This window comes from Nyctereutes procyonoides, unplaced genomic scaffold (genome assembly GCF_905146905.1).
Source record: "Nyctereutes procyonoides isolate TBG_1078 unplaced genomic scaffold, NYPRO_anot_genome, whole genome shotgun sequence".
Classification (NCBI taxonomy): domain Eukaryota; kingdom Metazoa; phylum Chordata; class Mammalia; order Carnivora; family Canidae; genus Nyctereutes; species Nyctereutes procyonoides.
Genome location: NW_026575128.1, coordinates 15,736,623 through 15,750,391, shown reverse-complemented (window position 1 = coordinate 15,750,391; position 13,769 = coordinate 15,736,623). Strand labels below are relative to the sequence as shown.

The 13,769-nt window shown below is 53.8% G+C and overlaps 1 protein-coding gene and 1 long non-coding RNA gene across 3 annotated transcripts in view; one reads left to right on the top strand and one right to left on the bottom strand.

Annotated features, from left to right (window-relative positions):
• RNF220 (ring finger protein 220) overlaps positions 1-13,769 on the top strand; it is a 228,638-nt gene that overhangs the window by 194,684 nt on the left and 20,185 nt on the right. For both annotated transcript variants that reach the window (XM_055341687.1, XM_055341685.1), the window contains exons 3-4: positions 6,610-6,655; positions 10,052-10,153. In XM_055341687.1, the coding sequence (XP_055197662.1) occupies positions 6,610-6,655; positions 10,052-10,153 (148 nt within the window). The remainder of the gene's footprint in view (positions 1-6,609; positions 6,656-10,051; positions 10,154-13,769) is intronic.
• LOC129520589 (uncharacterized) lies at positions 91-1,497 on the bottom strand. The gene is made up of 3 exons (XR_008666632.1): positions 1,298-1,497; positions 884-1,004; positions 91-340 (listed from the first exon to the last, which is right to left on the bottom strand). It is a non-coding gene; the product is annotated as an uncharacterized LOC129520589 (long non-coding RNA).

Below are 13,769 nucleotides of genomic sequence, written 5' to 3'. Positions count from 1 at the left end.
GCCTCCTAGGGGAGGGGCAGCCTGAGCTGAATTTTAAAGGAAGAAGTATTAGTTATCTATTGCTGTGTTACAAATTACCCTCAAACCTAGTGGCTTGAAACAACAAACATTTATTATCTACAGTGTCTATGGACCATCAATTCAGGAACAGCTTAGTTGGGTAGCTGTGGGTCGTCGTGGCTTCTGGCTCAGTCTCTCGTGAGGCTGCAGTTCAGATGTCAGCCAAGGCTGCAGTCGTCTGGTTTGATGCAGGGACTTTGGGAGCCATTCCCAAGAAGGCTCCTCCACACGTGGGTGTCTCCAGAGGACAGCTTGAGTTTCCCGAGGACAAGGCTGCTCACTTCCCACAGAGGAAGTGATCCCAGAGAGAGGCCAGGGAGGAAGCCACAATGCCTTACATGATCTAGTCTCAGAACTCATACACTATTGCTTCCAGTGTATTCTATTCCCTTTATTAGAAGCAAGTCACCAAGTCCAGCCCCGACCCCAGAGAGGAGAACTAAAGTCTATTAACTCTCCTTCTTAACAGGAGGAATATCAAAGAATTTGTGAGAATACTTAAAACTACCACAGCAGACTGTACAAATGATAAAAATAATAATCCGGTTTGAACACTTGCTGTATGCCAAGTACTTTAGGTGCCATTAATCTATATAACCTTCCCAACAACCGTCTAGGGTAGGTGATAATGATTAACTCCATTTTACAGATGGGGAAACTGAGGAACAGAGGGGCTAGGTGACTTTTCTAAGTTTGCACAGCCTGTAAAGTGGTAAGGATAAGATTCCAATCCAAGCGCTCTGACTGTAGTGCCATGCTTTTATGCTTTTTAACCAATTCCCAGCATACACACACACAGCCCTGAACCCCCAAACCTACACACCTGGGACTAGCCTAGAACCAGCAGAGCCTGAGAAATGCCCTTCCGCAGCTGAGGCCCACTCGGTGGCAGGTGGCCGTCTGGAGGGTCTCCGAGTAATTTGCTTCCCGCAGAGGGACTTCCCCTGAGTAAGAACAGAGCATAGTGACAGAAGTACGTGGGGGGACCTGCGGCCCCTGTAAAAGCCGGGGACCCCTAAGGATCTGGCAAATGGGGGCCCAAGCTCTCTTTTGCGGCCTCGTCAGGGGCGGCCCCACCCCTGCACCGCCCGGGGCATCACATCTACCTGCAGACGCGCCCCGCACCCACACCCCCAACCCGCCCCTACGTTTTCTCGGGGCACCCCTCCCCCCAGGCCGTCTCCCCACCCCCCACGCCCTCCCCCCGCCCCTCGCGGCCGCGCCCTGCGTCCCCCACCTCTGTGCCCCTCACGTGCGGGCCCGGCGCTGCACCCCTAACCCCTGGCACGCCCCCCCACCCGGTGTCTGACAGCCGGACAGCGGGATCTGCACAGCAAGTGAAATTCCCGTCGGATCGATAAAGCCGAAGCGCTGGCGGCGACCGGTCGATGGTTTTATCTGTCTCGGCCCCGCCGCGCCCGGCGCGCTGACAGTCGGACCGGCCGGCAAAGGCGTTCAAGGGCAGCCGCGCCCCCGCGCCCCCGCGCCCGCGCGCCGCCCCCTGCACCCCGCCCCGCCCCGCGGGCCGGACCGGCCGCCGCCGCCCTCGTGATTTATCTGGATTTTTAATTGGAAAAAATTTGCGAATTAATTGATTTCAGGAACTTGCCAATTAACATTGTAATTGGGTGCGTGATAAATTCCCGAGGAGCGTGTCAGCTCCCTCCGGGCGGGACGGCCTGGCCCCGCCGCCCTTGCCCCGCCCCTGCCGGGCCTCGGAGGAGGGAGGCGGGGAGGGGGGCCGCCCCTGGGCTCCCGGGCTCCTCCGTCCTCCCTCCCCCCTCCCAGCCGCCGGCTCCCCGAGCTGAACGGGACCTCCAACCGGCCACTTCACAGATGGGGAAACTGAGTCCTGCAGGAGGGCGGAGCTTGCGTGTGCCTGGGCGTCCCCCACCCACGGCAGGCGGCCGGAGCCCTCCTCCTGGGCTCTCCAATCACTCCTTTCCCTCCCGCCTCCTGGCCCTTCTCCTCTTCTCTCCAGCGGCCCCCTTCCTTCTCTTACCCCGCCTTTGCCTCTCTTCCCCCACCCCTGCGGGCTGGGGAGTCTGTAGGTGCTGCTGCAGGGGCCTCTCTACCACCTGGGACGCCGCCCCCCCCCCGAAGTTCTTCAGAATGGGCCTGGTTGTTATGTGTGCCTCCTGCCTCCCTTAGCACAGAGCGGCAACCTCCCCCCACCCCCCCACCCCCTCACCAACACCATCCCCCCACCCAGCAGGCTGTTACTTCAGACACACCTAAGGGCTCACCCAGAGAAGCAGGGACCTCTCACTCCCAAATGAAAGCTGGCCGGTTTTCACAGACAGGCAAACGTGTACATGACATACAGGCACATGCACACCCCCACGTTCCAACACACGTAGATACGCACACACATGCACCCTGAAAGAACCGCTTCCCACCCGTGCTCATTCCCACAGGTACATGGGCGCACAGACACCTACAAGGAGAAGACTCAAAACTCCTGCTGACAAGGCACTTACTTAGACTTTTCAAAGTACTTTTATTTTTTATGTTTTTAAGATTTTATTTATTCAAGAGAGAGAGAGAGGCAGAGTCACAGGCAGAGGGAGAAGCAGGCTCCATGCAGGGAGCCCAATGTGGGACTCGATCCCAGGAACCCAGGATCACGACCCTGGCGAAAGGCAGACGCTCAACCGCTGAGCCACCCGGACGCCCCTCAAAGTACTTTTACACTTGGGATAAGAGGCTGTGCCCACGCACGCTCCTTCACCCCAGCCTCCCCTTTCTCAGTCCTGTTCAGGAGCACAAACGGACCCCAGGACTCAGCTAGTTAGAACAAGGAGGGCAAAGTTAGACTAAGGGCAGACTGTAGGGGGCTCCCAGGGCTGGAGGGTTGTCCTGGATGCAGTGGGAGTGTTAGAAGATTGCTGAGCCGCCAAGAAACTTGACCAGATTGCAGACCTGTAGGAGAATCACTCCGGAGGCCAGCGTGGAGCGTGAATCGGGGAGAGAAGCAGGAAGGCAAGTGAGGAGGTTGGGCAGGGCCGAGGGACAGATGACGAACTGACCCACTGACCTGGGACAATGGCGGTGGCAATGGGAACGGGAAGAGGGAATGATGAGAGACTGGTGGAGGAAGAAGCAGGAGGAGGTAGCTGATTACTCACAGGGTACTCACTAGGAAGCGCTTCCCAACCTGGGTGACCCGAAGGCTGATGGTGGCAGAGAAGCAAGTTTCCGAGGAAAGGAGGAGACAATGGACAGGGCTCTGCTAAGCCTAAGATGTCTCTGGGATGGTGATGGGGTGGAGACTGGATGTGTGCAAAGGCCTGAGCCCAGGGACCTCTTCTGGGAGGCTTCTGGCCTCTAGGATGGGAAGCCAGCTCTCTGGTCATGCTTTCAAAGTGCTGAGAGGAGCCACAGGGAGGCTGGGTGACTCTAGAAAGGCGAGGTATGGAGATGGCAGTGCCCCCACCCCCACTTAAGCCTTATTTAAGGCCGGCCTCGGTGTTTGGTTGGGTAATGAACTAGATAAACAATTCCCCAAATAGATTAAAACGAAGTGTAACTTACAAAGGCGGCTGGTGATGATGGTTTATTCCCGGGCAGCACACCATTTCTTTATTTCCAAGGATAATTCAGTGTAAATCACCTTAATTAAAAGTGTCAGCCCAGCCCATGAATATTGTACTTAGGAACGCGTTTCCTGGGTCCCAGTTATAATTTAAAACCCATGGATCACTAGGCAGCGAGTGACTGAGAAGGGAGGAAATCGTTGGGGGCGGGCTGTGGAAACAGGGAGGGATGGAAAGCAGAGGAGTGGATGGGCTGGGCAGGAGCCATCTGTGTAGCTCTGGGGCTCGGACCTCTCCTTCCCGAGGCAGGCTTTTCACCAGCCTCCTGTGCCTGGGGCACCAAGCACACTTAGGGCCATCGGGTTGTTGGAAGAAAGGGGGGGCACTTGCGCACAGAGAGGGAAGGAGCCTGAGGCAGTACCAGTCCAACCTGAGGGAAAGGGAAGAGAATTGGCAAAAGGGAGAGGCTGGATGTTCTCCCCCTAGATGTCCTCATTTCTGCTCACCAGCAGAGGAAACTAAAGCCCAGAGTCAGCGGGATGCTCCCCAAAGTGGAGAGAGCAAAAGAACTCCAAGCTCCGTCCTCTATCCTAAGCCCCTGAGTATCTTTAGAGAAGCAGCGTGAGCAATCGAAAAGCAGGGCTTCGGACTTGGTGCGGCAGGAACTCAAATCCCAAACCCTACATGGACTGTGTGAACAGAGAGGTGTCATTTACCTCTGTTAGGCAACTTTGTTTTTTTTGTTTTTTTTTTTTAATTTATTTATTTATGATAGTCACAGAGAGAGAGAGAGAGAGGCAGAGACACAGGCAGAGGGAGAAGCAGGCTCCATGCACCGGGAGCCCGACGTGGGACTCGATCCTGGGTCTCCAGGATCGCGCCCTGAGCCACAGGCAGGCGCCAAACCGCTGCGCCACCCAGGGATCCCTGTTAGGCAACTTTGTAAAGTTTTTGGTGAAGCTCAAAACCAGAACACATATAAAGTCCCTGGCCCACAGCTGCTAGACCCATCACATGTGGTGGGCACGATCATGGTTCACCCTTTCCTTTTCTGTCCCAACCTGATCCTGTTCAGACAAAGCTCAGACCTCAGGCCAGGAGTCCAGTGAGAACATTGTCACAAGGTAGATGCTTCATTTCTGTACCTGTCCAGACACAGGTGTAGTGGGATGTCCGTCCTTGTGGACTGAAGGGATGCTAAAAGGAATCAAGTCACCAACTAGTTGCTCCTTGAGGGCGCCCAGTTTCCTCTGTGTCCCCATTGCCTAGATCAGGGCCTGGCAGGGCACAGGAATACAGGGACTGTTCAGGAACCAAAGGGAACTGAATAGAAACCTGGTCTGGCTGTCCTCCCCAGTGTGTGATGGCCACACTGTGTGATCAGACAGGCGGACAGCTCTGTTTTTACACTCAGACCTTGGCCTCAACCCTGCTGCTCAGCCTGGTGGCCCCTGCACTGTGATGCGTGTGTCTGTGTGGGTGTGTGTCCATATGTGTCTGCTTGTGTGGACGCCTGAGTATCTGGCTGTGTTTCAGTGCATGTGGGTATCTGTATCTATGCATGCATTTATGTGGATGTTGGGGCCTGAGCAGCTCTTCACCCACATCTGGGTGACCGTTGTGAACGTGTCTTTATTTACAACACGTTTGAGCCTCTGGCTGTGACCACATGTGTCAGAGTGACTGTTGACAGAATTATGGACCGTGGGTATGTGAGTATTTGCCTTTACACCAGGGTTCCTCAACCTCAGCACCCTTGACATTTGGGGCCAGATAATTCTTCGTTGTGAGGGGCTACCCCATACATGGTAGGATGGCTAATATCCCCTACCCACCAGGTGCCAGTAGCAAACTCCCTGCCCCCGGTCGTAACGATCAGAAAGGTCTCCAGTGGCCACAGGTCCCCTGGGTGACAACGACTGCTTTATCTGAATCTGCCTAAAAGCCTTTGCTCACATACTGGGTGTGTGTGTGTCTGCCTCTGTGGGTGCTCCCTGTGCATTTGCCCTGTAACTCCGTGTGTGCCCCATGCATCCTGCCTTGGGTGTGTCAATGTGTCTTTTGTGCCTTACGGGTCTCTCTGTGGGTATGCCCGGCCTGCAGGGCTCATCTGTGCAGGGGCCCATGTGAACGGGCTGTGTCTGCCTCCTGCATGGCTCAGCCAGTGCCTCTGTGTGCACGTATCTGTATGTGTGTGTGAGTGCACATGCGTGAATGTGTGAGCACAGATGTGGTGAGCACAGTGGGGGCAACAGGGAGGGAGGGACAGGAACAGGGATATTAATGTTTCTGAAGTGGATCTGATTTGATACGTCTTGTTCCATTGTCAGCATCTGTTTAGCAGGGATTTGTAATACTTTGTGGCTCTGGATCACTCATGCTTAGCGCGGGATGTGGCCTTGCATACCAATTTTGTTATTAAACACAGTCCTCGCCTCCCCCACAGCCCATCCATCACCTACCGCCCCTGCCCCCGCCTGCTCCGAGCCGCCCACCATATTTCAGGGCCCAGCTCCCGCCCGCCTGCCGCGCCCGATGCCGGAGGGCCTGGGGCTGACAAATTGAATCAGGGGGAGATCATTCCTGGCCTAACGCAGTTTGCAGCGTGTTGGAGGGAGAATTGACAAGAGCCATGTCAGCTCCATCACCCCAATCCCATAGGAGCTTAGAGCAGGCTGGGGACAGGAGGTGGAGGGAAGGGGGCATCCAGGACAAGCAAAATCCTCAGGGCTGATACCAGGAGTCAGGTAAAGCCCCCTACTCAGCGCACAAGGGAGCCCTCCATGCCTAGTGTCTCCGTCCCCCTCCCAGAGGCCAGCTCTGGCCACTGGTCCCTGATGGAGGCTGAGCTAGTCAGGGCCAGCAGGGGTTGAATGGCCTTGGTGGAGCTTGGCTGAACGGGGCTGGGCTAAGCTGGCTATGCCTTCTCTTTTTGGGGTCTTCTTGCTATTCTTCTCTTGCATGCCCTGGGCAGCAAGTGGGATGGTCACCCTGTTCTCTTCTTTCTTGGCAGCAAGAATTCCCTTCTGAAGGATGCCATGGCTCCAGGCACCCCCAAGGTAGGTGGCAATTGTGTGTTTTCCTCCTACGCATCCTAACCTAGGCCTAGATTCCCCTTGAGGAAAAGGAGCTCTTCCTGGACCCCCCACCCCCCAGTTGTCTCCAGGGTTTGATCATCAGCCTGAGGCTTAGGGCTGCCCTGTGTGCTTGAGAGTGTGTGTGTGTGTGTGTGTGCGTGTGCATGTGTGTGTGTGTAGTCTGAGTGTGAGCCAGAGTATGTTCATCTGACTTCTTCCCCTTCCAGTCAGGACAGGGGGCAAAGCTAAGAATGATCTGGGGGCAAGGGGAACTCAGACACCAAGACCCAAAGGAGGAAAGGGAGCTGTAACACGTAAAGAAAAATATGGAAGTGCAGGTCAAGACAGATAGGGCACAGGCCTTAGAAGCCAGACTGTGGTGTGTGGGTGTGCGTGTGTGTGCACTTTGTCCTGAGGGCAGCAGGGAGCTAGGGAGGATGTTGGGCTTCTCTGGGGAGACAGTCTGCCCCCTCTAAACAGATACTATGGGAGAGAGGTTTGAGAGCATCAGATGGAGAAAGGAAAAATGAAGGGCATGTAGCTGGCTCCAAGGAGGAGCCAGAGAGGTCTTAGCACAATGACACATGATTTGTACCAAGCACTCCCATAGGTGGCCACAGAGGAAGATGGTACTGCTTCCCCGAAGGTGATGATTTTGAGGGAGTGGGGACCTGGGGAGGAGAACTAAACCCTACAGAGTGTCCCCTTCCTCACCCTCCATAAGGCAATATCCTTTCTTAAAAGTTCTCACATGACTTGCAAAGGCAGGAATCTCTGGCCCTTTTTCCAGGGAGTGAGGAGTGAGTGTTAAAGCTTCAGAAATGGATGGAATCAATCAGGAGGAGAGCCCAGAGAAATCAGAGCAAAAGCCAAGAAGAGATTCTGGGGACCCCTGCACTGGGAAGTCAAGATAAGGCACAGGTACCAGGAAAGGGGCAGAGGAGGAACAGTCACAAGTTAGGAGGGGCACAGGAGAGCATGGTGCCCTAGGGGGGACTCCTAGGGCAGAAAAGTTCTAAAACCTATGGGGTGGCCAGCAGTCAGAGAGAGAAAGTCTGGAGAAGGGGGTCACTGTATTGAGAAGCCTGGAAGGCACTGGTGACATCTGAGAGGGCAGCTTGGAGAAAAGGAGCCAGAGGGATAATATTACCTCCAGGGCTTGGCCCAAGTCCCCTGGAGGCCTTAGTAAGGGTGAGTGGATTTTGCACCTTCACTCAGGACATCACTCAACACAGAAAGCTGGACAGAGGAGGGGCAGAGACAGATGCAGGCCCTGCCCAAGGAAGCAAAGCCCTCCCGCCCCAAAGAGAAAAGGTGGGGGCTGCTGCACAGCTGTGGACCTTACAGGTTGGGGAGCCACACTCGGAGGTTGGCCCGGCCCCATAGCATTCGGTGCATGTGGTCAAGCTGCCAGGTCAGCCACCACAGCTGCTGACACATGACACCTGAGCACGTCTGTCAGGACTAGGGAGTGGACCCCAGTGAGGCCCGTGCTCAAAGGATAAACACAGATACAACCCACGTCCATACCTAGTCCCGTGCAAATGCAGGTGCACGCACGCTGAGGTCAGAATACTGACACAGGAGGTCTTAAAACATGCGTGGATCTTGCAACTACCGACACAGGCATATGGATAATCAGACTCCGAGGCAAGGGCCCCCAACCGCTCCTAGATTCATGCTCATGCCCCCGAAGCTGACCATCTCAGGGTCTGTGCCCCTGCCTGTAGCTGAGGCTTTAGGGAAGCAGGTCATGGGTGGAAGAGGCGTGAGGCAGAAGGTTCAAGCCAGAGACTGAGAGGACAGGGAGGAGGAGGGAGGGGGAAGGAGGAGAGGGCGAGGGGGCCTTAGACAAGATTGATGGCCTCATTGCCATTAAGAAAAAAATTAGCCGGTGGCGGCTATCATATTAAAGGGTGAAGAAGCCGTGAATTATTTTCTTAAAGATCTTATCGCTTACAATGATAATTTTACCTTCCAAAAGGCCACTTTTAATGAGGCGAAGAGCCAGGCAAAAAGTCATGATTTAATGCCGGGATTTTTTTTTCAAAACACATTTTACTGCTTTTTGGTCCATGTTTAAAAAGCGCCAGTGACCTTTTTTTATTCTGCTTGCCCCAGGTATAATGCTGGGGCCTCCCAGGGCTTCTAACCTAGAGAGAATGAGAGAGAGAGAGAAAGCACACAAGAGCGAGCTCTCTCATGGTGGGGGGGCAGGGACCCCACATTGTTTCCCCTCCTCAGCGTCCTCCCTGGGACCAGCGGAGAGGGACCTTGCCTGGAAGCCCACATCACTGTGCCCTGGGCCTGGCGGGGTGAAGAAAGGGCTCCAAGTTGCAGGCCCTTCCCAGCTCTTGCCTCCGCCTGCTCCCTGCTCCGGGGGAGAGGCTGAGTCAGGGAGCCCTGCCAGACCAGCAGCTGCCCCTCCCCTCCCAGGGCACTTGCCTGAGGATGTGCAAGCTTGGCCACCGCATGCGGGTCACATCCTAAGGCTCGGTCGGAGATGAAGGATAAATGGCTGCTCCATCTTTCCCAAATTGCTTTCTTTGGGCTGTCACTGGCGATTTGGCATGGTTTCTAGGCTGGGGAGGCCTCCTAGGGAATTGTACGCTTCCGGCTCAGGGCTGTGCAGGCTGGAGAGGGTGGGGGGAAGGAAGTGGGGATTGCTTTCAGGCCTCCAGGCCCCCCGTTTGCAGCTGAACAGGCCTTGGCAAGAGCCAGCAAGTGCAGGCTGAACGTGCCATGTGGTATTTAGAATTGTGGCGCTTGCACACAATGTAAAGCAGACAGTTTATTAATCTAAACTGCAGGCGCATGTAGGAGAGGCCGTGCAGGATTGACGTGGGGGGGGTGGTTAGTTCCGCCGGGGTTCTTGCTGGGGTCACTGCCGCAGCGTGGGGATAAATGGACCCAGCGTACATCCCGAGCTGCATGCGGGAAACTCATACATACTATTTAATTTACTGTCTCCCTAGCAGGGCTGCCGCCAGTCTGTATTAGGGGCAGGCAGGGCAGCGGGTATGTGGCCTTACCCCCCAGCCCTTCAGGGGGGTCCCAGAGTCTCTGCTAAGGGAGAACAAAGCCCACCGGGAGGGGGCAGGGAGTCCTGCCTCCTGTGGGGCAGAGGTCACCAGGGGTCTGGGAGGTTTGGACACTCTTGGGAGGTCCCTACCCATTCCTAGAATCAAGCCATCCTCTCCCATAACCACACCGCCAGGGCCCCAGAGACTGCCTCCCAAGGCGCAAGAGTGGTAGAGGACATGCCCTCTGCCTTCCTCTCTGCCCCTCTCCCCAAAGCTCCGTTGGACTGGAAACTCTAGGGGGCTGGACTGCAGGTCTCATTTGGCCTGAGGCGACATGTCCTCTTTCTTCTTCCAGTCCCTGTTGTTGTCTGCTTCCATCAAGAGAGAAGGAGAGTCTCCAACAGCGTCACCACACTCCTCTGCCACCGACGACCTGCACCACTCAGACAGATACCAGGTGAGGGAGGGGTGGGTGGGCAGCAGAGGGAAGCTCACGTGCTGAAAGCTTAGAGGGGCTTACCTGGTGCTAACTTCTCCCTTCCTCATGGCGGGGGTGTGTGTGTAGAGAAACCTGAGCTGTATTTAGTTCTCTCTGGGTCCCCCAAGTGAACCCAGACACAGATGTCAGGGAATGGGCCTCAACAGACGGGTTTTAAGGAGTGATGCCAAGGTCACCTGGGTTCGAGCAGCCTCTGAGCACCTCTGAAGCATCCCATTCATCAAGAGAGATCCTATGTGGTTTGGTTTCATGATGGACCCAGAGACATAGTCCTAAATCCCCTGAAGACTTCAGACTTCAAGACCAGGATCCTTTGAGCAAATAACTACTCAATCTGGCCAGACCTTGGTATCAGACCCAGAGAGAGAAACAGGCAGACAGGAAGGGAGTAATCACACAATCCTAAAAGATCATAGCAAGAGGGGGCCTACGGGTAACATCCTAGCTCTATATGGATCTCCTCTGTGATAGGAAAGGGAAAGAACTCCCCCAGGAGCTTCTGAAGAGAGGCAGAGTCCTGCCCTTGGGAGCCTTGGTCAGATGGAAGAAAACAGGGCCCTGCTCCAAGAAACATTTGTCTAAATGGCAATGAGGCTTCTCAGGGACCCCAGTGTGAAAGGAGAAAACAGCTCTGACTTGGAAACCCTAGTCTGACATGCAAAGACAAGGCAGCAGGGCCCATAATCCTGGATAGGAGGCCTGGGTCACTGCTGGCACACAGGAAGCCTCTGTTGGAATTAGAGGGGTTCTCCTTGGACCCCCCATCCTCCCAACTGATACAGCCTGACATCATTGTGCAGAGTTTAGAGAAGGGAGTGGACAGCAGCCTCCATGGGCACTTCCTGTGCTGGATGTCTCTATAGGGGACTCAAACTCTACATGGGACCCAAAGCCCTAGCCCTGGGGAGGGAGCCCCACCCTCGTAGACCTTGGTTCAAAAGAGGCAGCCCAGTCCAGCCCCTGGGGAACACAGCTCTCACCCAGACAACCCTAGTATAAGTGGAGAAATGACCCGACCTAATCTCCCTAATCTGACAGGGAGACAAGGCTCTGTACCAGAGAGTTCCACTCCAAAGGGATGGACAGAGCCCTGCCCTTAGGGGTCATCCTGCCTCCCTGTCTACTTCATGGCGTTCAGCCTCAGCACCCGCCGAACTAGGAAAAGAACTGCCATCAGGCGTAGGCATGGCACTAAGGTCTTCTGCGATTTAGGTTCAATCCATATTTCCAGCTTCTATCCCTAACACTGCCCTCCGTGAGTCCTGTGGGCTATCCTCACAGAATTAATGCTAACCACTCTCTGGCTGTGCCATTCCTTTCTTGCCTGCACACTTCTACACATGCTCTTTCTTCTAATGGGACTATTTTACCCCATCACATTTCTTTTTTTTTTTTTTAAGATTTTATTTATTTACTCATGACAGACACACACAGAGAGAGAGAGGCAGGGACACAGGCAGAGGGAGAAGCAGGCTCCATGCAGGGAGCCTGACGTGGGACTTGATCCCGGGTCTCCAGGATCAGGCCCTGGTCCAAAGGCAGGCGCTAAACCGCTGAGCCACCCGGGCTGCCCCGCATCACATTTCTATTTACCCTTCAAAATCCTACCCAAAACCTGTCTCCCCTAGGAAGCCTTTCTGGATTAGCTAGCTACCCTCTTCTCATGACCCCGGTATGTCCCTATGATTGCTCTTATCATCCTATATTGATCACCTGTTTAGCTATATTTCCATTATTCGCTGATGTATAACAAGCCATCCCAAAACGTAGTGGCTTAACACAATTTATTATTTCTCATGATTTTATTGGTTGACTGGGCCTTTGTTCATTTATGCAGTTCATTCAGCTGGAGGACTGACTACTAGGCTGAAAAGCCTCGCATTCTGGGAGATCAGGGTGCCTTGGTTCTCTTTCATGTGGCCTCCTATCCTCAAGTAGGTCAGATCAGCTTCTTTACTTGGCAGCCTCAGGGCAGGGTCACACCAAGAGGGTGAAGGCCAAAACTGCAAAGCCTCTTGAGGCCCAGATGCTGGAACTCACACATCACTTGGCAAAACAAGTCGCAAAGCTAACCCATAATCAAGGGGTAAGGAAATGCAGCTCTTGACAGAAGGAGCTGCAAAGAAGTGTGGCCACATTTAATCTATCACAGTGAGCATGACTGTTTCACGAGACTGGGAGTTCCTCCAAGCCAAGGACCTTGTCTCATCCTTCTTTACTCCCTTCCTGTACTCAAACGTGCTTAGCCCAGTGTTCTTGTCTTCAAGGGGTTAGATTTGCAAATAAATAATTATAGCCCAGTATTTTAAGTGCTATGACAGTTATAAATAAGTTTCTGGGACCACACAGTGTAAAGAGGGGCAAATCAGAGCAAGCTCCATGGAGGAGGTAACAATTAACAGGGCTTCAGAGGACAAGTAGGAGTTCACTTTGGTGGACAAAGAAGAAAATACGCCATTTCAGGGCAATCCTGTGTGCAAAGGACATTGAGGTGTAACACAGAAGGATGTATTTGGGGACCTACTGGCAGTTCAGTTTTGTTAGTGTGTAAAACACACAGGGAATTGGTAGGGGGTGAAGCTGAAAGTACCCCAGGGGCTAGCTGGGTATCCCAACCCCTGATCTTTGTACAATGCCTGGCATGTACTAGTTGATCAGTTTGATTTTTTTTTTTTTTAAATCATCAAACTAGATTTTGAAAGCGGGGGTAGTGGTTCCTGGTTTGGATTCCCATTTACTTAGCTTCTGCTGGGTTACCTAACCCCCTTAACAATGACCTCATTTTACCTCCATAGCAACTGTGCATGCTAGGATTCACTGCCCCCAATTCACTGCTAAGGAAACAGGCCTAGAGAGCGGATACGGCTTTTTTGGGAACATGTAAATTAGGAGTAACAGAGTCAGAATTTGAACTGGAATCTGGCCCTGAATCCTAGATTGTTTCCCAGCTCTGCACCGGGCTCAAGGGCTTCCCTCATAAACACCTTTCTCCCCTTCCCACTGGTATCTCTTGCAATGCTTAGACCCTGTGCTGGGTAACTAGATAGAGATGACCCTACCCCCAGTAGAAGGGACACACATGCAAACAATCACAATATTCAAGACCAGAGGGAAGCCAGGGATGGGGAAAACTCGGGGGAGTTTTCAACCTTTGGGGAAAAGCGAAGCCTTCCCGGAGTCCTAAAGGGATGAACAACCATTTACCAAGCAGGGAAGATGGAGGCATGGAGGATAATCAAGTCCAGAGCCCAGAGCGTGGAGTGCTCAAAGAACTACAGTTAGCTCTGCAAAGCTGAGTGTCAAGATGGCAAAGGGACAGAGCAAAACTGGTAGGAGTCTGAAGAAAAAAAGCAGGTCACATAAGGCCCGTGCGCCATGCTGCAGATCTTCTAGGTGGAGAATCACTGAAGGATTTAACCAAGTTGCGGGGAAGGAGACGGGTCAATCTTGCACAATACAAATATCACATTGTGTGCAGCCTGAGGGATGGGTCGCAGGGAGAGAAACCGAAGGCCAGAAAGCCAGATGAGAGACAAATTCTGAGAGCTCAGGGACTACGAACTAGAGCAGTAAC